General features: G+C 37.4%; 1 protein-coding gene across 9 annotated transcripts in view; it reads right to left on the reverse strand.

Annotated features, from left to right (window-relative positions):
• The window catches only part of hspg2 (heparan sulfate proteoglycan 2), a 110,936-nt gene that overhangs the window by 41,650 nt on the left and 44,714 nt on the right, over positions 1 to 24,572 (reverse strand). For 4 of the 9 annotated variants that reach the window (XM_077218762.1, XM_077218760.1, XM_077218761.1 and 1 more), the window contains exons 7-34: positions 24,301 to 24,339; positions 23,337 to 23,465; positions 22,831 to 23,004; positions 22,616 to 22,735; positions 22,321 to 22,452; positions 21,663 to 21,807; positions 20,382 to 20,539; positions 19,978 to 20,148; positions 19,231 to 19,397; positions 18,755 to 18,934; positions 17,527 to 17,723; positions 16,199 to 16,343; positions 15,961 to 16,088; positions 14,320 to 14,406; positions 14,143 to 14,207; positions 13,818 to 13,879; positions 13,114 to 13,254; positions 11,699 to 11,872; positions 11,409 to 11,588; positions 10,922 to 11,040; positions 10,608 to 10,719; positions 10,223 to 10,333; positions 9,254 to 9,378; positions 9,055 to 9,135; positions 4,996 to 5,063; positions 4,793 to 4,857; positions 4,582 to 4,722; positions 4,310 to 4,501 (exon numbers count right to left, since the gene is read on the reverse strand). In XM_077218762.1, coding sequence (XP_077074877.1) covers positions 4,310 to 4,501; positions 4,582 to 4,722; positions 4,793 to 4,857; positions 4,996 to 5,063; positions 9,055 to 9,135; positions 9,254 to 9,378; positions 10,223 to 10,333; positions 10,608 to 10,719; positions 10,922 to 11,040; positions 11,409 to 11,588; positions 11,699 to 11,872; positions 13,114 to 13,254; positions 13,818 to 13,879; positions 14,143 to 14,207; positions 14,320 to 14,406; positions 15,961 to 16,088; positions 16,199 to 16,343; positions 17,527 to 17,723; positions 18,755 to 18,934; positions 19,231 to 19,397; positions 19,978 to 20,148; positions 20,382 to 20,539; positions 21,663 to 21,807; positions 22,321 to 22,452; positions 22,616 to 22,735; positions 22,831 to 23,004; positions 23,337 to 23,465; positions 24,301 to 24,339 — 3,608 coding nt within the window. Of the gene's footprint in view, positions 1 to 588; positions 655 to 1,187; positions 1,440 to 3,929; positions 3,966 to 4,309; positions 4,502 to 4,581; positions 4,723 to 4,792; positions 4,858 to 4,995; positions 5,064 to 9,054; positions 9,136 to 9,253; positions 9,379 to 10,222; positions 10,334 to 10,607; positions 10,720 to 10,921; positions 11,041 to 11,408; positions 11,589 to 11,698; positions 11,873 to 13,113; positions 13,255 to 13,817; positions 13,880 to 14,142; positions 14,208 to 14,319; positions 14,407 to 15,960; positions 16,089 to 16,198; positions 16,344 to 17,526; positions 17,724 to 18,754; positions 18,935 to 19,230; positions 19,398 to 19,977; positions 20,149 to 20,381; positions 20,540 to 21,662; positions 21,808 to 22,320; positions 22,453 to 22,615; positions 22,736 to 22,830; positions 23,005 to 23,336; positions 23,466 to 24,300; positions 24,340 to 24,572 lie in introns of all 9 variants that reach the window. The other 5 variants (XM_077218764.1, XM_077218759.1, XM_077218757.1 and 2 more) reach the window with 4 other exon arrangements.

Here is a 24,572-nt window from a genome sequence, read left to right on the forward strand (position 1 = left end):
CATCCTTTAAAGCCCCAAACCTTGACTAGCGTTTGCAACTGATAAGTAGATGGTGTAAAACATTTGGGGTCAGTAAGACTTTTTTTCATGTTTAAGAAAAGTCTCTTATTTTAACCAAGGCTGCATTTATTTAATCAAAATACAGTAAAAACAGTTATATTGTGAAATATTGCAATTTAAAATAACGGTTTTCTATTTTAACTTATTTTAAAATGTAATTTATTCCTGTGATAGCTAAACTGAATGATTACTTTCAGCATCATTACTCCAGGCTTCAGTGTCACAGAAATCATTATATTATGCTCAAGAAACATTTATTATAATTACCAATGTTGAAAACAGTTGCTGCATATTTTAATAGAAAGTTCAAAAGTTTATTGAAAAAAAATACATCTTTTATAGCATTAGAAAACTTTTCTTCAATTTAATGCATCCTTGCTCAACAAAAGTATTAATTTCCTTCAAAAATGTAATTTAAAAAAATTCTTACTGACCCCAAATGTTTGAATGGTAGTGTATACTGTATATTCAAATTGGCCTGGACTCAAGATTCCCCAAAAAACACACCACTTTCCCATGATTCCCAACCTTGTTAGAGGGGCCAGGTCGTGGACCTCTAGGGAGACCAACAGTGTTTTTTCCCAGTGCCACCTGCTGGGAAGGCAACATCCAGACCAAAAATCAAACAACAGAACTACAATAAAAGAAAGTGTTTTAGTAGTGTAAACTAGGAAAGTGATAAGCTACTAGAATGACAAGTTTACTTTTTTTATTTATTTTTATTTTAAAGGGATAGTTAACCCAAAATGAAACTTCTGTCACCCTTATATCATCCCAAACCTATGAGTTTTGTTTTTTGTCTATATAATGCAATTCAATGGGGTCCACTGTTGTTTTGGACCCTACTGACTTTCATTGAATGGACAAAATCAGTTGGAACATCCCTACAAATACTGTATATTTAACTTTTTTTTACTAATATTTTGTGTTCCAAAGTAGTCAGTCAGTCATACTGGTTTTGATCGACATGAGGGTGACATAATATTTATTTTTGGTTGAGCTAACCTTTAAGACCATGTGAAATGTTAAAAAGCAGCACATGTAAAGGCCAAATCTAAAACTAGTCACTATCCAATTAGTCTGACGTTGAATTAGTCAACTCACCCCTGAGTGAGAGCATACAGTACCTGAGTGGAGTCGGGGTGGGAGGAAGGGCCTGGGTCGTTTGAGTGAGAGTCAGAGGCCTTTAAAGAGGAAGTTAAGCCAGAATGGAAAGGAGGGTCACGCACACTTGAGCGAGATAGCAAACTCTGGCCCTCAAATGAAGAATGGGAAGTTTGAGAGGATGAAGAAAAAGGGAAGGGAGACTGCCCGTCTGAGAAATTAGTAATGATTGCCCAGATTTCATCATCAAGTTTGCGTACTTCATCAGCGGGGTGCTAGTGAGAATAAGGCAATGGATGGAACAGGAAATATAGTGACTTGAAGGGTTTGTACAGACAGACAGCAAATATTAGAATTAGTGTGTTTGCAACTCAATCCATTCAGTCAGAGAGAAAAAAAAAGAAAAAGAAAAAAAAAATAGACAAAAGTTAGAGCTACAGGTGTGCTCAAGTATTACCACTTGCGCTCACTTATTCCTCATAATGTGACCCTGGATCACAAAACCAGTCTTAAGTAGCACGAGTATATTTGTGGGAATAGCCAACAATACATAGTATGGGTCAAGATTATCAATTTTTCCTTTATGCCAAAAATCATTAGGATATTAAGTAAAGATCATGTTCCATGAAGATATTTTGTAAATTTCCTACCGTAAATGTATAAAACATTTATTTTTGTGGTTGAATGCAGCACAATTGTGAACATAAATGGACGACTTTAAAGGCGATTTTCTCAATGTTTCGATTTTTTTGCACCCTCAGATTCTCAAATAGTTGTATCTCGGCCAAATATTGTCCTATCCTAACAAACCATATATCAATGGAAAGCTTATTTATTCAGCTTTCATGTGATGTATTAATCTCAATTTCAAAAAAATGACCCATGTGACTGGTTTTGTCATCCAGGGTCACGCGAACAAGTCAGTTATTTTGGACAAAGTATGAAATGAATATGTAAAATGCAAAGTTGTTCTTTGAGAAAATATCTTGGGCGGATGCTAAAGTACATCATTATTATAGCAACCAATTAACACTACCATTCAAAAGTTTGGGGTCAGTAATTTTTTTTAATGTTTTTTGAAAGAAGTGTATTATGCTCTCCAAGACTACATTTATTTATTTCATGATGTAATTAATTCCTGTTTTTAATGCTGAATGTTCAGCAGTTATTACTCCAGTCTTCAGTATCACATGATCCTTTAGAAATCATTCTAATATGCGGATTTGGTGCTCAAGAAACATTTATTATTATTAACATCAATGCTGAAAACAGTTGTTCCGTCTCATTTTGTAGAAACAATCTATATATATTTTAATAATAATGACCTTTGAAGCAATATAATTGACTTAACTGTGAATTTAATGCATCTTTGTTGAATAAAAGATTAAATTCCTCAAAGAAATTAAAATTCTTACTGACCCCAATTTTTTTTTTTTTTTTTGAAAAAATGAATGAAAAAATTAACCAGATTGGGTGAATGTAAACGAAGCAAAGAGAGAGAGAGCGGAGAGACATATGTGCCAAAACTTTAATGAGTTGAGAGGAAAGAATGGGACATGCAGCCAAACAGATGATTAAATGCATGCAGGGAAATGCTCAGGATGTCAGTATAAGAATCAGGATACCACGTATGCTCTCACCTGAAGTGTTCATTCTGTTTGAGTGGTGTTACCCATAAACAGAAAAACATTTTCAAAATTAAATTTGATTAATGCCATCTTTTTTCCTCAAATTTCTTTCCATCACTTTACATCGTGTCAGATATCTACAGGTGGAGTTAATACATGGAGGCATTAGTTTACTGAAAGTGTCAAGGATGTTTCTGTTGACCTTTGTTGATTCTTCTGAAAGCTCAGCAAATCTGTCAGTTTTCCAACGTTAAACTTTCAGTTTATTAAATTATTAATTGAAGGATTAATAGGAGTTCACACTTTCAGATTAAATTTAGTACATGTTGCTAAATAAATATCCATAAGTTATGTGAAACGAGAGGGTGCAACACTGTTAAAGTGCCTATTGGATTCAGGTCAATGGTGAGATCTAACAATAAAAGTTGAATAATAGTTCTAATACCTCAACGTCTCTTTTGGACCTCGAGAGGTCTTTACCCATATCGTTCATTAGATGCCATACAGCGACGTCCTTTCTCAGCTGTTCCTTTATCCACGAGGAGTGTCTCTAGTTTTGTGAACAAATCAATCTCTGTAATCTCAATACAAAAGCTAAAATAGTAGCTAATAGCTAAAAACTACAAAGAACTAGTTGCTCTTCATCTAACATCTCTGTATGACTTGTATTTTAAAACAGCTAAAAGACTATACAACCAACAAAAAAACTAAACACCATTGACCACTTTCGTTTTTGAGTCATTTCTTTTTTAAGCTGTGGTCACATTAAACTGAGCATGCAACATTTCTTCAGACACCGCAATGAACAGGCTATGATGCCATATCTCTTCTTCATTCAGTGCTTTATAAATCCTCAAAAACTGTGAGTGCAGTAAAGTGTGTTACTAGGTGTAAATTGAGCTTAAGTATGACAAAAAATTAAGTCAAAATGTATCTACCATAAAATCCCATGCACTTCAAAACATGGTCAAGACAAAATAAATCATAACACGAGTACGTAAGTTAAATATTCTGAAAAGATCAATGCACAGATGACCCAATCAAGCATCATTCTAATTCTAGAAATATTTGCCAAATCAAAATATCAGACACACACACTCAATAAACATGGTCACACACTGAACCTGCAAGGATTACCTTCTGTGCTCGTCTAGTCCGAGCAGAGTTAGACTTCTAAAAAAGCAAGTAGGTTCAGAAACACTTAATTCGGTGCATTACATCCAAAATAAAAAAATAATCAAAAGGTAAAAGACACATGAGTCAGATTAAGCCTACCCAAACTCAATATGTTGATACTAGTACGTAATATAGCTCTAATGTACACTCCAACTTCTATAAAAGTGTTTATAAGCTGCAGAAGAGCTGCCCTTGGTACATTCAGGAAGAAAAGGTCTTTGCAGCGTGCATTTGCAGAATGAATTCAGTATTCAAAGTGGGAGAAGATACTTCAAGAGATCATGTAGGAAGACACAAAGACTTGTAAGAACGATAAAATACATATTGCTCCCAAACTCTACCTTGTCTCCTTGATAGGCTTTGGGTAACTGCCAGTAGTGGGGCTCCTGTCCAAGATAGTTAAAGTTAGTGTAGGAGAGTTGTGTTCCTTCTGTGGACAGCTCTACGGAGAAGCCACTGTCAATACGGTTGGTGTTCTGGCGGTTTACAAGAGCAAAACCTTGGTAGTTTCCAGGGGAAAATACAGTGGAAACCTTGAGAAAAAAGGCAGAAAATTAACATTTGCCCACACAAACTGATGAAAAGCACTGGTCTAACTCATCAGATCTCTTACCACATCTCTATAGTGATTGGAGCTGGAGCACTGCTGGGTGACGCCCATGCAAAAGCACGACAGACAGCCATCTTTGTTAGCAGGATTGAGGTGGAAGGTCCCTTGCTTGCAGGTGGAACATGTTGAACCCTCAACATTCATCTGAGTACAAACAAGTATGTTTTAAATTTGAGTTATCAATGTAATGCAAACATTAAAAAAAAAATCTTACCTTGCAGCGACAGATTCCCGTTGCACTACATCCTTCGCTACCACTTTTGTCACAGCGGTAACAATCTACAAACAGATTTTGTTCTAAATTCACATTTAATTTATAAAATTTGGTTACTATAATTTTTATTTAGGATTCATATTCAATTTATTATTTTAATTTTAAGAATAATTGTTACAGTTTATTATCTTTGCCAGACTTACCACCATCAGTGTTGCCTGGCGTACATCTTTGACCAAGTTGGGGATTGCCAGTATATCCAGGAGCACATCTGAGGAAAATCAGACAACACCTTGGAAAAGCGGTTCTGAATGTCATGCAGTAAAAATAAAACCACATTTAGAATTAAAGAGACATGACAGGACCTGCCATGAAAATTAAGAGCGATTTATGACCTGTGAGACACAGCTCTTTGAGAATATGATTAATGCATAGAGCTTCTTCAAACACTGTCTGGATATTTTTCAGACATACTAATAATCATGCTAACCTAAAGACGCTTTGATTTTGTATATAGATAATTGGTTCATGAGTAAAATAATTACCAAACAGGAAAATCCAGTTTAAAAACAAATTAAAATTAATGCTAATGATGAGTTAAAATGAACATTTCCTATTTCGTTGATGAAGTGTTACTGGAGCTTTACCAATGGGGCTGTTGGGGTACATAAGACAGAAAAAGGGTTGGAAAACAATGATTTAATCTACAAAAAAACATCAAGAAAAGAGTTTAGCAAACAACCAACGTAGATACTTAACACGACATGAAATATCTGTGCAAGTACAATCAGTTATTGATTGCTAGATTCACATTTGGCTCACCACAAGGACAACAAAAGAGCAAACCCCTGACATTAGTATCTTTTAATGGACACCACAAGAGACATATTAGATCACATAACATAGGATCCATTGCATAATACCCATAATTTCAAGTTTAAGAGGTAGATAAATTAAAGCCAAGAATGGGGTCAACATCCAACAGATGTTGAATCCTTCTCTCTTTGAAACAATACTTTGCTGAACAGAGAAGAGCTGAAGTAAATAAAGCCAAAGAAAATCAGAAGGATTGAATCAAAGTGTTGAAGCGAGTAAAACCACCTTATCCCCAAGCTTGTGAAAGCCGAGGAACTTGACAAAAAGTCTTACCTGATAACTCGAGGTTCCAAGGTTGTCCAGACTAATACACTTATACTTAAATACATCTTATAAATATATACTGCTGCATATACATCACTTTTGCCATATTTGAGATAATTGAGGTTCTATGTTAATGGAGTTGACAAACTTTACAAGACAAGATATGAGTAGGCAGCATGGATAAAAGAAGATGAATGCATATAAAATTGTATAAAATACTCAACATAATGGCTGAACACTAAGTACACAAAACAGTATAAACATAACAACCAAGATAGAACATCATAAATACTCTTTAATGTCTGAAGCCATTTGTCGGTTGATTGGCCTGAGATAACAGCACTGGCTCAAATTGTGAATTGGGAACAGGGCTAACAGTTTGGTTTGGCTGACCAATAGCAAAGGAGGGGAAACTTGGATGAAAACATTATTTCTACAATTCTACTGAAAAAAAAACACATCAGGAATGAGTCAGTTCATTAAACTAAAGTTCAACATACTTGGTGTACAAGAATTATGAGGATATGAGGCATTTCTGCATCACAATTTGTATTCAAAACTCAAGCCCCTTTACTTGAACAACAGCATTCAATAAGTTGTCAATACTCTAATGGGGGCTAAAAGAGAGGAAAAGGAAAAAAAACAGGATCAATATAATGTAAACTGGTGCAATGATCCATATAATATCTAGTAATCGGGAATGATTTTGACGGGAATTGCCAGCCTTCCAAGAACAATATGAAAGTTCCCGTCTTGTTTTAGCCAGGGTCTTCTTAATGTTTTTTGTTCCCTGTTGTTTTTCATGAAGATGTCCAAAATATTAATGGATTTAGACAAGTTCCTCTGAGTTGATCTTCTTGGAGTAGTCAGTTGTACTTTGGGTTTAGGGACATGTAATATCCTCTTGTCAGACGGTTGACTAGTAGTTGCTGCATAGGTAAACTCTTCAGGTTGGCTGGACCTTAAGTCTGATGCACCTTTTGCTTCATGAGAAGGAACATCTAACTGATTTTGCTTGGATGATCTAGTTTTGGAATGTCTTCTCTTTGTTTGGACATTGTGAGAAGGTTTCTTGATGTCTGATGCTTTTTTGGACTGAGTTACTACCAAATGATTTCTTTGCGTTTTTATAGATTTAGAAGATTTTTTTGAAGGAATATGGACCTCTTTTTGTGGTTTGCTTGAAGACTTCGCTGATTCTTTTAATTGAGGGATTTTTGTATGAGATGGAGGAGGAATCTGAAATATAGTTGCAGATCCTTTTTCTCCTTGTGCCCGTGTTGGTAAATGGGATAGTTGACTAGGTTTCCTTGTCAACACAGTTCTCTGAGGCTCTGTAGATTTAGCATTTACTTTTGAACCACTTTTGTGGTGTATTTGAGAAGTTCTATTTTGTCCATTGCTCCTTGCCTGTGAGATAAGAGAACCTTTATTTAGTGCCTTTCTTCTCTGTTGCCTTTCATTGGAGGTAACTAAGGTTGAAAGCCTTTCATTCCACGACGTAGTAACAGAACGGTTGGCTATACCTTTGGGAACTGTTGCTCTCCTAGAAGATTTGCAATTATTATTGTTGTCTGCCCTTGATGTGAAACTGGTTTCAATGTCTTTTCTTGTTGATATTGGTTGAATCCTTTTAGTTAAGTACTTTGCTTGCTTAGTTGAACTTTCATTGATCTGGGAAAGTCTATCTTGTACAAATGTAGTTGTTGAAATGGTACGAGGAGTTGGTATGGTTTTCTGAATTACTGTTCTCCTCTGAAATCTGCTAGTAGACATACTAGTTATCCAAGCTGTATTGTAGGCTGGAATCCGGGTGGTAGCAACCACAGCAGTTTCTCTACGATCCTGTGGTGGGCGTGCAACGTGGCGTGCTTGTTTCACATTGTCAAGCTCTTGTGCTAGGGCAGTGAAGCCATCAATCAGTATTTCAAATTTGTGCTCTAGTTTACTTAGTCTTTTTTCAATGTCTGTGTGTTTGTTGGACAGCTCATTGATTCTGTCTTTCCTGTCAGTCAGAGACAAAACTCTGGCTATCGTCTCCAGTTGAGAGCTAAAGTGACTATGTTGCTTCCTCATGTTCTCGAGGCTGTCTTTCATGTCCAGAGTGTTGCTTTCAAGCATACTCAAGCGCTGGTTGAAACGATTCGTATGCGTCCTCAACAGCAGCTGGAAACTCTTCTGTCGCGCCTCAGGACTTGCCATGTAACGCGGGGCCCCATAAGTCCTAGGGTGACTTAAACTATGTATGGTTGTTGACAGCAAAAATCTTGATGTACTTCCAAGCCCTGAAAAGTCATTATCTTCTCTATCAAGTTTTTTGTCAACATTATGGTCAGTTGTATCCAGAACTTGCTTTTTCCCAGGGTTGAGGTAGAAAGCATCATCACATGCAGTGGGGAAGAAATCTTTCGAACCTTCAAGGTAGAAGTCTCCGCAGTTGGAAATGCTGAGAGCCATGATGAGACAGGGTACGTTGGTACCAAATTTTTTGAAAAATGGAAGCCATTTGTTTTTTTATCCCAGACACCCAAAAGCTTTTGCACTCTGAGCAGGTGACAGGACTCCACAATTCATATCATCAACTTGTTTATGCTTCAGTACGGGAAGCATAAACCACCCTAGAGACCCACTAATATCTAGAAGAAGAGTTTGAAATAAGAAAAAGTTGCTCAAAATGTAGTGAGAGCTTTACAAAGAAGCACTGAAGCAAAAAAAGGATGCAACTCCTTTTTAAAGTGACATTTGCTACTAATTGCTTCAACACCTTACTCTCACAGGAAAGAAGTGACATTTTTATAACTTGAAAACGCTGCAGACTTCAGACAAACGTACATGGATTTTTCAAGCACCACAGCTTCAACTAATAAGCTCCCCCAAAAAATAGTCACTTCAGACTGACACATTGGTATGGGTGGCACTGATTCAAGGCTTGCTTCTCCCATACCAACGGACAAATGCCATTCAATCACAAATGGTTGAAGAGATAATGGAAAGCAACAAACACATGCTTTCTGGCAATAGATAAAGAGATACCGATCACCTCCATCACCAGTTTGGCCAGCCCAGCATTACTAGCATACTGAATGGGAGGTGTACCCTCTCATTGGACCAAAGAAACTTACCTTTCACACCGTCTTCCAGTATAACCAGCAGGACATTCACATATGGGCTGTCCATCTGAGTCCAAGTAACAAGATGAAGGCCTTCAGTAGAAGAAGAGTATTAGATTAAAATCATAATTATGAATTATGGGTTTTGTCTGAAGGGTGACCACTTTATATTAATATCGTTGATAAAGTTAATAGAAAAAGGCAAACTCACTGGTTACTGGAGTGTCCTAGACAAGGACAGGGTCTACATGCCTGTGGATCACCAGTCTTTGGATTTCCATAGAATCCAGGTTGGCAATTTTCACAATGGTGCCCAACTGTGTTATGCAGGCAATTCTAAAACAAAAAGGAAAAGGGTGATGAAACACTCCAGACTAAGCATGGGTCAACTAGTTAGGATGACTAGATTATATATATATATATATATATATATGCGTGTAATTTAGATTTGTTAGTCAATTAATAAGGAAGACTAATTTATGACTTTTTTTATGTACATTTTTGGGTTTTGATTTTATTCATTATAGTCGACTAGTAGATCGCTCATCCAATGACCAACTAATAAATTATTGAGTGACTAGTTTGTGGAGTTTTTTTTTTTAAACAATTTCGCTGTTTCGATTTTATTCATGATAGTCTAACAGTCATCCGACAACTAATTAATTACTGAGAATGACAAGATTTGAGTTTTAAATTTTTAAAAAAATCATTTTAGCTTTGATTTTATTTTTCCACAGTGGTCAACTAGTCAACCATTCATCCAATAACCAAATAGACTATTAGTAATGTTGACTGGTTTATGTAGATTTTTTTTTTTGTATTTTGATTTTATTTATGATAGTTAACTAGTTCGTTATTGAGTTTTACTAGTTTATGGAGTTAATTTTTCTTTTGTATACCATATTCTTAAGTCTGATGCACCTCTTGCTTCATGAGAAGGAACATCTAACAGATTTTTTCTTTGATAACATTTTTCACATTTGGTTGACTAGTTGACGTGTCATCCATTGACCAGTCCAACTGTGGTCGGGTGACCCCAAATCCAACCTAGTTTATAAGGCTTCTAGTTACAACTGATTAGTCAGCTAAAGCAAAAAAAAAACGAATTTAGTTTTTTTGCACAAATCTTCATACTTCATCCAGGAAAAGCATCATTGTTGCAAGGGAAAGGTTAACTCACCAGGCAATATCCAGTCTCTGAGTCACAGCCACTGGCATGCCCATTGCAGTCACACTTCTCACAGGTGCCAAGATAAAGCCCAGGTGTGCGGGTGTAGCCGGTATCACAGTCCTGCAAACAATGGGTGAGTCAGAGGTGAATGGGTTCAAAGGCGTCTATGCTGAAGCTATGAATCTATAGCACAGAGCTTTAGAGCTAAAATGTTCCATAAGTTGCTAAGAACTTCCCTTCAGGGATCAAGAGAAATAATAGAGGGATGTTATTACCTTGACAGGTAATATTTCCGAAATTATGCCGGGGGGGGGGGGGGGGGGGATGTTTGCATTAACTTAGGCAGGAACAAGTTCACACAGACTGAATGTTACTATTTAAAGTCATAATATACCTGGCAAGAAGGTCCTGCGTATCCTTGAGGGCAGGCACACTCCTCCACCTCCAGAGCCCTCTCGTTTCCTGTTGAGTGGGGCACTGCAATGTCCATTTGGATATTGGAGATACTAAAGAGAGGAGAAATGAAGATAATTTTACATTTTCCCGTTATATAACCTATATATTTTACCGTGCTATTTTACCTATATCCTGTTCACAAAATCAGTTAAGCGAATAAGCCTAATAAGATAACGTGATGCCATCCAGTATATAAAAAGGACAACAAAAGTCAATGTATAAGAAATGAGCAAATAAAAAGATAAAAATTACCTGCTCTCAGCCATATTGTCTGCATAAGTGGCTCTGATCATAAAGACGCTGATATCTGCCAGAGCCATCAGCAAGTGCTCTCTTGTACAAGGCTGTCCATCCGCCCGCCTCCATGCAGACTGTGATGATCAAAGGCAATTAGAATTCATATGGCAAATCAAGCTAGATCAAGTTTTACCTTATTCTATATTTGTACATTTTTTAATATTTAATATTATTCATTTAAAAAGCTAAAATTGTTTCAAATATAAATAAATGTATTAAGATTGGAGTTAATGATTAATTTATTTGAAATACAAAACATTTTTATAAATATAAAAAAAAAGAATTATTAGTATTATTTATAGTAGTATTATATTTTTTTTAAATATAGCTGCAAATGATCCAATTTGTATTTATAAAGTCATTAATATAAAAAATAATAATAAATTTGGCAAACACCCAATAAAGAGAAGAAAAAACATATATATACACATATATAACACACCTCTCTTAATGGCACAGTGATGGTGGCTGGTACTCTAGGAAGTGGTACGGTCTGAGAATAATGCTCCAGGAAGATACCGTTGCCTTGGAGAACTACATCTGGTTTTCCATTAATCACTAGCGAGCGAGCCTGCGGCTCATAACGCCGCCTATACTGTAGCTCTCCACCATATGCTGTGACCTTTGAACAGGAAAGAAAACATGTTTTGAAAAACAGCACATTGACGTGCTATTTTACTTGACAAAGGTCAAAGTGTAAACATGCCATTATATCGCATGGGATGTTCTCACCTTGTCCCCTCTGAAATTCTGAGGCAGGACCCAGTAATAGATTTCTTTAGGGATACTGGTGAAGGATCGGTAGACCACCTCTGCGCTGGCTCTCTGGGTGATACCCTCAGAGATGGTCTTAGTGTTGGCTGCATTGGAAAGGGTGAAGAGCTGGCCGTTGACACCACCTCGCACCTTCAGATAAACCAACAATAAATATAAATTATATATTAGTGGTGGGCCATTATCGGCGTTAACGTGCTGCGTTAACGTGAGACACTTATTGGGCGATGAAAAAAATTTTTTCATCGCCGTTAATCTAATCTCAAAGTTGGGTTGGGAGGTGAGTCTATACTACGCAAGCTATGATGACTTTCACCTTGATATTTTAGCGCAGATGTATACCTAGCCGAATTGCACTGTAGGGGGCATTTAATACCAATATTGAAACGTCTGTTTATCCATACTCCCTTAATAAAGGAGTCCAGACATTAGAAAAATATTACTCTATGCGTTTTATATTTAATATGAGTGAAATACACATCCGTAACAGACGTGACACAAAAAAACTTTAACTTTCAGGTGGCAAAAGTACAAAAAGCAATACCCACCGGATGAAGAAGGGTTGGCTCTCCACAGAACATAAAATATTCATTTTGTCTTATTTTTTGTGTACGCATTTATGAGGGAAAAACAATGTTACGTGACAGTTCCCTGTCACGGACATGACCGTTCTGAAAGCGGCACTGAAAGACTGCTTTAAAACGTTCACAGAGGCATCAAACATAAAGCACAAAATTTCGTTTTTGCTCGTCTTGGGAGTCATAAATGAACCGAAACAGCGTATAAGGAAGGCCTACTTGCCTCACGAGTACAGTGGGTGGCGTGAGGTGCGAATGTATAATGTAGAGAATAGTTACGAAAATGGAGAGAAAATATAATTCGGGCGCATTAAAAAGAAAAGAACGAGATAGTCTTTGTGTTTTATTTAACATAAGCTTACTTGGCTCAACAAGTGACACATTATTACATATGCATTCATCAGATATTTTATGTTTTTTTTTTTAACTGTTTTAATTTTAAAATGACTTGGTAGCAGAGGGCCCCATGATGAAGCTCCGCCCCACTGTACTGAGAGTCTAGCTCCACCCCTGCCCATCTCACAAACTACCTGCGAGGTTATTTATTTGGGTAGCACACATATTCTGAATGCCTTCGACAGAATTCAAATGAGCCATTTTAATCTAGATTAATTCCAAGATTACAGTGAGATTAATCTAGATTAAAAAAATGAATCTATGACCACCACTAATATATATATATATATATATATATATATATATATATATACACACACTGTATATATAAACCTTTAAATATCCAGTGTAAATCACTTACGAATATTTAACCATCACAAGATTAGAGGATGTGGTTACCTGATCTCTGGTCCAGGTTGAACTGGCACACTGTTTTGTCACTCCCATACAAAAACACTGCAAGCAACCTTCAGGATTATCGGCCGCCAAATGAAAAGTGCCAATCTTACACTCGTCGCAAAGAGCACCAACCACATTGGCCTGCAATACAGAAGATCAAGCAGTGTTTGAACATTCAGACATTTATATTCTACAAAATCACATGGTTATAAACTATCATTCCAAAGTTTGGGCCTGAGCAAGGCAGCATTAAATGGATCAAGAGTGATAGTAAAGACATTTATCATTTTAATTTAAGACTTCCATTTTAAATAAATGCTGTTCTTTTTAACTTTTATTCATCAAAGAATTCTGATTAAAATTATCAGGTTTCCAGATTAAGGAGCTGTTTTCAACATTGATAATAATAAGAAATGTTTCTTGAGCACCAAATCAGCATATTAGAATGATTTGTGAAGGACCGTGTGACACTGAAGACTAGTAATGATGCTGCAAATTCAGCTTTACCATCACAGGAGTAAATTTAATTTTAAAATATATTAAAATAGCAAAACAGTTGTTGTAAATTGTAATAATATTATATGCTTACTGTATTTTTGATCAAATAAATGCAGCCTTGGTGAGCATAAGAGACATTGCAAACTTCTGAACTATGGTGAATAAAAAGAAGAGATGAAAACTGTAATGCAATTTATTACCAATACCTTGCAATAGCATGGTTTGCTGATGGGATTGATAGTTCCTCTGTTATCGCACTTGGAAATCGCTGAACAGGGATAAGAACACCATATGGTTGACAATAACACCTGGAATGCTTTGAACATCCTGGTCACAAACAGCTGGCGTTCCAGCATTCAGTACACCGAGTGTTAATCATTATCTAAAGCTTTGCTTGACCTTCAGGGTAAAATGAGGCACAAATTCCAAGAAAAGAAATAGCTTAAGGCAAAAAAATGAAACCTTACCAATCTCATAAATAAATCATATTACAACCACAATTGTAAACAAAAATTAAGGGAAAATGCTTACGGCTAGCAGCAGGGACACATTTGCCGTTGGGCTGCAGAGGGTTGCCGGCGTATCCTGGAGCACATCTGTGGAGAGAGAAAAAAACACAGATGATGAAATATTATACATGCACCCAGCACCACAAAATGTAGTGTGAGGACAACATATACTGTATATGGAAAAGTACTGCTCCCTTACTTCTCACAACGTCGCCCTGTGTAACCGGGTCTGCAGGCGTCACATGTTGCCTGGTTGTCATGGTTCAGGAAGCAAGTATCAGAAAACCTTTGAACACATCAAGTTGTTTTGTCATAATAATAATAATAATAATTATTATTATTATTATTATTATTATTATTATTATTATATACTGAACAAAATAAACGCAACACTTTTGTTATTGCCCCCCATTTTTCATGAGCTGAACTCAAAGATCTAAGACTTTCTCTATGTACACAAAAGGCCTATTTCTCTCAAATATTGTTCGCAAATATGCCTATACCGGTGTTATTCAGCACGTCTCCTTTGCCGAGATAATCCATCCACCTCACAGGTGTGGCATATCAAGATGCTGATTAGACAGCATGATTATTGCATAGGTGTGCCTTAGGCTGGCCACAATAAAAGGCCACTCTAAAATGTGCTGTTTTACTGTTTTGAGGGGGGGGGGGGGGAATGTTGGTCCACTCCTCCTCTGGTTGTGCAAAGTTGCTGGATATTGGCTGGACCTGGAACACGCTGTCGTATATGCCGTTCCAGAGCACCCCAAACATGCTCAATGAGTGTGACATGTCAAGTGAGTATGCTGGCCATGCAAGAACTGGGATGTTTTCAGCTTCCAGGAATTTTGTACAGATCCTTGCAACATGAGGTGATGGTCGTGGATGAATGGCACAACAAGTGGCCTCAGGATCTCGTCACGGTATCTCTGTGCATTCAAAATTCCATCAATAAAATACACCTGTGTTCATTGGCCATAACATACGCCTGCCCATACCATAACCCCACCGCCACCATGTGCCACTCGATCCGCAACGTTGACATCAGCAAACCACTTACCCACACGACACCATACATGCCATTTGCCATCTGCCCTGTACAGTGAAAACCGGGATTCATCCATGAAAAGAACACCTCTCCAAAGTCCCATCAAATATGAACATTTGCCCACTCAAGTCGGTTACGACACCGAAATGCAGTCAGGTCGAGACCCTGATGAGGACCATGATCATGCAGATGAGCTTCCCTGAGAGTTTCTGAAGGTTTGTGCAGAAATTCTTTGGTTATGCAAACTGATTGTTGCAGCAGCTGTACGGGTGGCTGGTGTCAGACGATCTTGGAGGTGAAGATGCTGGATGTGGAGGTCCTCGGCTGGTGTGGTTACACGTGGTCTGTGGTGTGAGGCCGGTTGGATGTACTGCCAAATTCTCTGAAACGCCTTTGGAGACATCTTATAGTAGAGAAATGAACATTCAATTTACGGGCAACAGCTCTGGTGGACATCCCTGCAGTCAGCATGCCAATTGCACGCTCCCTCAAAACTTGCGACATCTGTGGCCATGCTGTGTGATAAAACTGCACATTTTAGAGTGGCCTTTTATTGTGGCGAGCCTAAGGCACACCTGTGCAATAATCATGCCGTCTAATCAGCATCTTGATATCCCACACCTGTGAGGTGGATGCACTATCTCGGCGACGGTTCAGTACTCACTAACACAGATTTAGACAGATTTGTGAACAATATTTGAGAGAAATAGGCCTTTTGTGTACATAGAAAAAGTTTTAGATCTTTGAATATATATATATATATATATATGCACACAAGTTTGATATCTTTACCGTCGAGATGTCTCTGTATATGGACAAGGGCAGGGTTTGCAGTCATCATATCGTCCTCGACTTGGGTCACCAAAGTAGCCTGGCTTGCATTTGTCACACTGAGGTCCTTCTGTGTTATGCTGACAACTCTATCACATGACATGTCCACTTTAGTGAGAGGCCCACATTAATATACTAATTCATGCATTAGTTATTTAAATATGTATCAATATTTATGAAAATAAACACCTATCCTTACCAGGCAGTGTCCACTAATAGGGTCACAGGCACCGGCATGCCCATTACAGTTACAGCCAGCACAGATGCCCAGGTAGGGTCCAGGGGCCCGCTCGAATCCAGGGGAGCAGGACTCACAAGATAGGCCTGAATACCCGGCAGGACATCTATGTGGGATCAATAATTTGGAAAAACTAACGCTTTCACACAGACTGGGCTCAACAATAAGGACTGCCCGATGGCCCGGGGCCAGCATGAAATATGCTCGGGACAACTGACGGAATTGTCACTTGCCCAATCAGGCAGTGCTTGATCGTCATGAAAATGTATCATTTGCATGTTCTGGTCAATTTAAATATTCAAGCGATTTTTAACCATTCTAATTCAAGCGCAAGACAATGCAAAAGAGAACTTAATTCAGAACTCGTGCACCGTTTTCTGTAAATTGACTTCTCTTTCTCGTCTTCTTGCGCTTGAACGGAAAAATACACACAACAAAGTATGTCAAAATGCCATCTTGGAGAGTATTCACATAAACACTGTCGGTTATTTCTTAACTGAACATAAACAGACGAGAAAGAAAACGCATGTGTAACAGTATATTGGATCCGTGCATTCGGTATTAAAGGGACAATATCCTAATATTTCTGATGTTGTCTGTGTCATTTGCGTTAATCAAAGACTATGAGAAAATCATTCACTGATCTTGACTGAATAACTTTTGTAGCTTTAACAAGGATTAATCTATATTTAATTTATACAGTGAAGACTATGCAGTGTTATGCAGTATAATTATTCATTTTCTGTGCCTTAATACTGTTAGACTTATCTGAAAACTGTAAAGCACTGTTTAATTTGTATCTTTGTTCAGTTGTATTTATTTGAGCTGTTGCTTGTTTATTTGTTCTCATTTAAATACTGAAGGCTCACTTGTATTCAGTAATGTTTTAACTTTATATTAGTTAGGCTAATAGTTTTTGTTGGGGTATTGAAATTTTAATCAATCAAGAATTGTGAAATTTCACCGGTATATAATATTTTGGTGGCTTATTTATTAGAATACAATGTTACAAGGGCCAAAACAACAAGAAAACTTAAGAACATTTCTCTAAAATAAGAACATTTGGGGCACTGAAACCCACCCTTAGTGCTGCGCATGGCAATAGCACTGTCCTTTTTCTTCACTGAATATACGAAATTACAAACAGAGAAAATATTTCAGAGGTTTTAACCAATAACAGTTTTCAGTGTTCTTCATGGGAACGTAGGACTGCGAGAGGTGATTCGAGAGGAGCTTTATATTTTCTGACAGGCCTGTAATCCAATCTGTTGATTTAAAGGCACACTAACCTGCACTCCTCGACGTCTCTTGGGTTCTCCTGCAAGCTGAACTCCTTGGTGGTGGTATCCATGCTGATGTCACTCAGCCCGACACTGGCCATGCGGTTGTCATAAATGGTGCGAATGTGGATGCTCTCCAGATTGGCCAAGGTCATCAAGAGGTCATCACGAGTTACTGCTCGTCCAGAGGAGTGCTGCCAGTTTTCCTAACATAACATTATTTTTGAGAAATAATATGTGAGAATCATTTGAAGGGGTGGATTTAATAATAAACTGCTGCTTAAATGAATATGTAATGAGTGATTATAATCAAGGTATTAATCAATATTCTTCCTTCTAAATATCAAATGAGTTGAATTACTTCTCTAGGCTTGTGAGATTTTACTTTGTTATAGAAGTTACCAGTGTGATTACTAAATTGTTCTTTTCATGTATTATCTAATGTCTGTATTTGATATGAATGCAGTAATAGTGCCTGCTCATTTAGCCTAGCTTCCAAAAATAAAATCTGGAAAGATGTTTTGTTTGAGAAAGGTCTTCAACATGTGTCAATACATGCATCTGTTTTAGGGTACTCTGACAACTATGGTCACATGGATCAATGAAGTCTATAGTTAAAGGGACCATCTCTGTGTTAAAGCCTTAAAACATTTAAAAATAAAAATTATACACACCACAGGTCAAATGTTTGGGGTCAATAAATTGTTTTATTTATTTTTTTAAGCAAGAAAGTAATTTGAACAGAAGTGAGATTAAAAACATGTATACAATTACAAAAAAGTATACCGGTATTTCATAAATGCTGTTCTTTTGATCTTTCTTTTCACCAAAGAATCATGAAAAAGTGAATCATGGATTACACATAAATATTAGGCAGCATAACTGTTTTCAATATTGATAATAAGAGGACATGTTTCTTGAGCACCAAATCAGCATATTAGGCTGATTTCTGAAGTATTATGTGCCACTGAAGACTGGAGAAATGATGCTGAAAATTCAACTTTGTCCATAACAGGAATAAATTACAGTTTTAAAGTGTATTAAAATATAAAACCGATATTTTAAATTGTAATCAAATTTTACCATTTTTACTTTTGATAAAATAAATACAGCCTTGGTTAACATAAAAGATGTCTTTCAAAAAACAACAACAAAAAAAACTCTGAACGGTAGTGTGTATATATTTAATAAAAATGTATTTTAATACACATTTAAGCATTTCACATATGCGGCTCACCTCTGTAAACTTGACCTCTCTGTGGTTGATTGTGTCAGGTAAAGTGGGGTTGCCTCGACGGTAAATAAATTTCTGCCCGTTGCCACTCAGCAAAACATCAGGTTTCTCCTTTGGTTCTGATCCACCTCGCTGCAGTGAGTAACTCACCTTAAACTTCAGATAACCTCCATACGAGTCAACCTGTACAGCACAGACACAGTGTCCAAAATACAAATATGCTGAGGTGCTTCTTTGCATGTTTTACACATCTTTTACACCTATGACAATTTAAGCTACAACAAGTAGCTTAGGTATTAATATACTTGATTATTTGAAATCTTAATATTTATAGCGAAAGTGAAAGGACAGACAGCAAATGATAGGGAGAATGTTAAAGGAATGGGATTGGAAAAAACAGAGATATTGTTTGATGATTATGTTTTATTTGCGTCCTTTTTTAGATTTGCTCAGGAGAGTATTATGGAGGAGAGAAAAACCTTGTTGCCAAGGAACTGTCGAGGAAGAGACCAATAAGAGTCTTGATCGAGGAATCGGCGAGACAGATCCACTAGCTGGAACTCCTCACTCTCTGGATTGATCAACATCTGAGTGGAGGAGAGAGGTGGTGGAGTACCAGGACGACTAGGAAATGACACATTGACTCCTGTGGATGAAAAGAGAGATAGTCAGATACCGACTTAGAAAGGCAGTGAACCATATTTTAATCCCACTGTACTATTTGTTACTTTAACCCTATAAAGACATATTTATAAATATAGCATGACATCTGATATTTATATATAGTTTATGTAAGCAGCCTGCTATACTGTTTTAAACATCTCATTGATTTGCATTACAGGGCATCCGAATTCTCTCTTACTTTTTGGCCATATAAATATCATCAACTGCACCAAATTACATATTTTTGCTCAGTTTGGCCTCTGAATAAAAATGATGTATATTTTCCTCCTCGAGTGTAAGCTTTATATTCTCCTATCATACTATGAGCCAAAAAGCCCAATGTACAAAATTTTTAGACGGATCAAATAAATGCTTCATTAAAAAAAATATATATTTTCCAGACTATTATTTCATATGTCAGGCTTTACAGGGTGAATTAAAATGATCATGTGTGTTACACATAAAATCCCCCCCAAAAAATTGACGCATCCATTTCAATTATATTCTCCAATTGTAAAACAACAAACAAATGCAAAAAAGCTAGATTTGAATCATCCGAGTACCTTTGAAGTCCTCCTCCTCTGTGAAGCGCAGTCCGATTTGGTTACGGTAGCGACCGGTGCTCTGACAGTTCTTTGTGATGCCAAAACAGAAGCATGGCATGCAGTGACCGCCCACGCTAAAGTGTCCATCGCGGCAATTACCTGCTAACACGTACAGAGAGGATGACACAACTGGACAAGTACGACATGGAAGACAAAGGATGGAAAGACCACCACCGTCAGGATTGAGAAGCCTCACAGTCATGCAACATGCAGCCAAATAACAGCAGGATAACCTGTCTCTCACAAATGAAAGGATGAAATGACATGTCTCTTCAGAAAAGCAAGCATTAGATGAGAACAAACATATAATACACAGTAATCCAAAGACGTTTACAATGCACCATATGGACCTGGTGCATTACCTGGGTTTGGTCTCTGAGAGAGGCTGAGGACCCCATCAGGAATGGCAAACACTAGGCCTTTAGCATTGATGGCCTCACAGGTGTACGCCCCCTGGTCACCTTCCTTCACATCACGGATGGTAAGTGTTCCTTGCCCATTCTCACTGGTCATTGTGATCCTGTCAATAGAATAATGTTTAAATTAGGGCTGTCTCAAGACCCCTGCATTCAGTTCCATTCCACTGTGCTCTGTCCAACTTGTCTTGAACGAAAGAATGTGCCCTATGTGAATGGTTCCTTATGTATTCCAAATTATTTTTAATTTAAATGTCAATATAATATGCTTAATATTTAATCACTAAATTAACACATTCTATTAGCCGTCCTAGTTTAAATTCTTGCATATTCATGCTTATGACTCCTACTCAGATTGTAACTCATTTTAAAGGATTTTAATATAGTTTTATATATTTAAAAAAATTGTCTGACGACCCCCCCCCCCCCTTCCCTCCATTTGTCAATTATTAATAACGTATTAGTGTTTTTTATGTATTATTCAAATGTTACCGCTTATTTGTATGTAATAAGTTGGGATATTGTTAAAGTAATACTCTTGCAAAACTGTGGCAAATGGGTTTGCTATCTGTAGACTTGTTAGTCCGTTGATTGAACAAACCTACTAGCCACGAAAAGCAATCATACACAGGGAGAGCACATGCTGAGGAGTAAATTTAATATGTCTCTCTTTGTAGATATTAATAATGTCTAATCATTATTTAGAAAAATAATAATTTAAAGTAGCAGCATCAAAAGAATATTTTGAATAGAGACAGGTCACAAGCCTTTTAAAAAAAGAACGATTGTGGGGATTTATTGATATACAGAGAAATGACAGGAAGCGAAGTGGGAGAGAGGGGGATGGGATCGGGAAAGATCAACGAGCCGAAACTCGAACTCTGGTCGCTGCCCATGAGGCTGTTGGCTCTGACAACACAAGTATATTTTGTCAAAAAGCCAACAGTCTGTTTCATATTGCATACATGACTCAATCGCACAACTGAAACACGGAGTGTGGCCTTCTGTTTTCATTTAGACAAGTGCTGAAGTTATTAATTTACCTATTTAAAGAGTTCAGCAAAGATAACTTTGGGAATTTAGTAGAAATGGATGAAAACCACAAATATTCTTCAATTTCATTTATTCAGTCTTTAAGAGAATCAGGACCATATGACTAGCATAGATTGTGGCCATCTTGATCATTTCAGAGATCCACGATTCGTATTACTGTACATCCTAACCTACCTGCTGTTGGCTGGTATGTGTCCCCAATTAAGACGCCATGTAATGATGGGAATGGGCACACCAATGGCAGAACAAGTAAAGGTCACAGTGTCCCCCCGTGCTGCTGTTATGGACTCTTCCGGGGGGTTGGTCACAGTGGGAGGTGCTTAAGTCCAAAAAGAGCGAACATTTAATCATTTAACAGTACAATCAACTTCAATCCACACATAATTGTATTATGTGAATGGTAAAATAGTAAATAAACATGTGGACACAAGAAACCACAGACGCCCGCATCAAGTCTTTGATTCTAAATTGGCAGCCAGTTAGAGCACAAGTTTTATTGGCAGATTCATTCAGTGAGATTAGCCAACCAGAGCCGGAGGCACTGCTGGCAGAAACAATACCAAAGCCGCCTGTTAAATAAGCTATCGGCAAAAGATATATGGGAGATGAGATGTATGTGTTATTGAAAAGCTGTATGAGTGTGGCAAAACAAGCCGCTAAAAATTAATGGTTTGCAGACCATAAATACAAAATTGTAATGGATTTAAAGGAAGCAATAGTGTTAGTAAGTCAAAGTGAAGATGACAGTGAAAGAAAAGTTAGGACAGAAGAGTGATATGTTATGACAACCAATGTTTACTTGTTAAAGATTAATTGAACTGTAATGCCTTACCACAACCATATTCATCAGAGCGGTCGGGACAATCCGGCTCCTCGTCGCACTGGTAACTGGCAGGAATGCATGTGCGGTCAGACAAACACACAAACTGCTCCGGGGCACATGTGTCCCCTGGACTTTTAGTGGCTGAAGAAACAAGAAAAAAATTATTAATTATTAAAGAGTCATAAAGTGTGTAATTTCTGTGCCTCTAGTGGCAACATACAGAACTGCAAAAATAACACTAGTTTTCAAACAGGTTTCCAGACCACTTCCCCAGTCTATGGATAGAAGCTGAGGTCTGACTTACGACAGTTCATCTCATCTGAGTTGTCTTGACAGTCATTATCCCCATCACAACGCCACAGTTTCAGGGCACAGCGGCCGTTCTGACACTTAAACTCATTGGGTTCACAAGGAGATGGAGTTCCTGTGAAATAAATAAAATTAGATAATAAATGCAGAGATTAGACTGGTTATAAATAAGCAGTTTCATATCTGTGGTAAATGAAAGGTTTGTCCTACCACACTTGAACTCGTCGCTGCCGTCAGCGCAGTCCGTTTCGCCATCACATATATAATCCTGTGAGATACACTGTCCGTTCTGGCAGGCGGCCTGGTCTGCACGACAAGGTCCCATGCCAGGTGGGGGTCTGGTTTTGGGAGGTGTAGGTGCAGTAGGACGTACAGGAACAACACCTTTGAAAATAAATGATAGAATTAGGGCAATCAATTACAAACTCAACATTAAATACATGCTAATAGCTTAAAGAAAAGCCCCTAAAATAAGATAATTCTGAGCCCTTATGGTTTCAGACGTCTAAAGCATTGAATATGCATTACAAAAAAAAGTACTAAATTAAAGTTGAATTGACAGAATAGCATAGCATAACAAAGCATAAAACAATTAAATTGTATGCATGAAATCCAAATAGATTTTGATCTTTAGAATAGATATTAGTCATTTCAAAATTAACAAAGCAATGCCACTCAAGGCAAATGAAGAGGGTTCATCAAGCAATCTCACTCACCACAGTTCATTTCATCACTCAAGTCATTGCAGTCAGGCCGTTTGTCACACACAAAATCCAGAGGGATACACTCCAGCCCATCCTGACAGCTGAACTCATCAGACAAGCATTCCTTGGGACCGGGCCTCACTGAGGTGGTAGAGACAGACATAAACACTGCAGTGACATACTGTATGTAATGTAATGAAATGCAGTGATTCAAGAAAACTGTACATGATGCTTTGTTGAAAGATGTTTCAACATTTCAATGCCAGCCTATCACAGCCTCGTCATGCTGGACTTGCTATTGCAAGAATATACAAAAGGGCTTTGTTAACACAGGCATCAAAATCAGACTTTAAAAAAAAAAAAATTGTCTGAATAGAATGATTTGTTTTGGTAATGTATCTAAGTCTTAAAGGGCAGGTCAGATTTCATAGTTTGTTTGTTTTCTTCATTATTTAGGACACATTTCACTTATGGTATGAGGAAGTTGCAGAATGTGGACAGTCAGTCCTGAAGATCGGATTTGAAAACCAAATCAGATTTATATGCAGTGTGAACATAGCCAAAGTACTTCTGTACAATGTTCATTCTGGCTTTTCTATTCAGTCTTGAATTCTCTTATCCGGTCCCTTAATTTGAAAGTAAAAAATTATGGAAAGCTTGGACTGAAAAAACTTAATTCCATCACATATGAACAAAACTAGATACTGCAAACACAAACGGGTAGCATTGCCTGAAAATGAAAATCCAAGGTAGGTGCATTCCTGATATCAGCATCACTTCAATCATTGACAAGCCATGCAAAGCCTTTTGTTTTTCTTTTGGTCTTCATCAGACTGCACACATGCATAAAGGTTTCATTCTTCATCCAGCCCCTACATAATCTGAGAATTCCTTGCAGTTTTCATAAGTGAACAAGACTGGACTGTGTTCTAATGCGCTACAGTCTCCATGCAGAAGACCTGGTTCGAGGACAAACCTGGCACATCGATGGGCTCCACAGGAGGGAGAGTACCAGCTATAAACCAGACACAAATATTATCTATACTACATTCTGTTGAATGATGACTAGTTCCAAACAGAACTGCAAGAATGGATAGTTAAACAGACTGTAAAGTGTAAAAGACAGGGGTGTAAAAATGCACTATTGGATCTGACAATTGAAAGTTGCACAATGCATTATTTATCAAATTGATTAATAGTATTACTATTATTAAGCAGTTGTTGTAGTTGATAATAATGTAATTTCTT

This window comes from Siphateles boraxobius, unplaced genomic scaffold (assembly GCF_051911475.1).
Source record: "Siphateles boraxobius isolate OS27281-9 unplaced genomic scaffold, OSU_SipBor_1 77, whole genome shotgun sequence".
Lineage (NCBI taxonomy): Eukaryota > Metazoa > Chordata > Actinopteri > Cypriniformes > Leuciscidae > Siphateles > Siphateles boraxobius.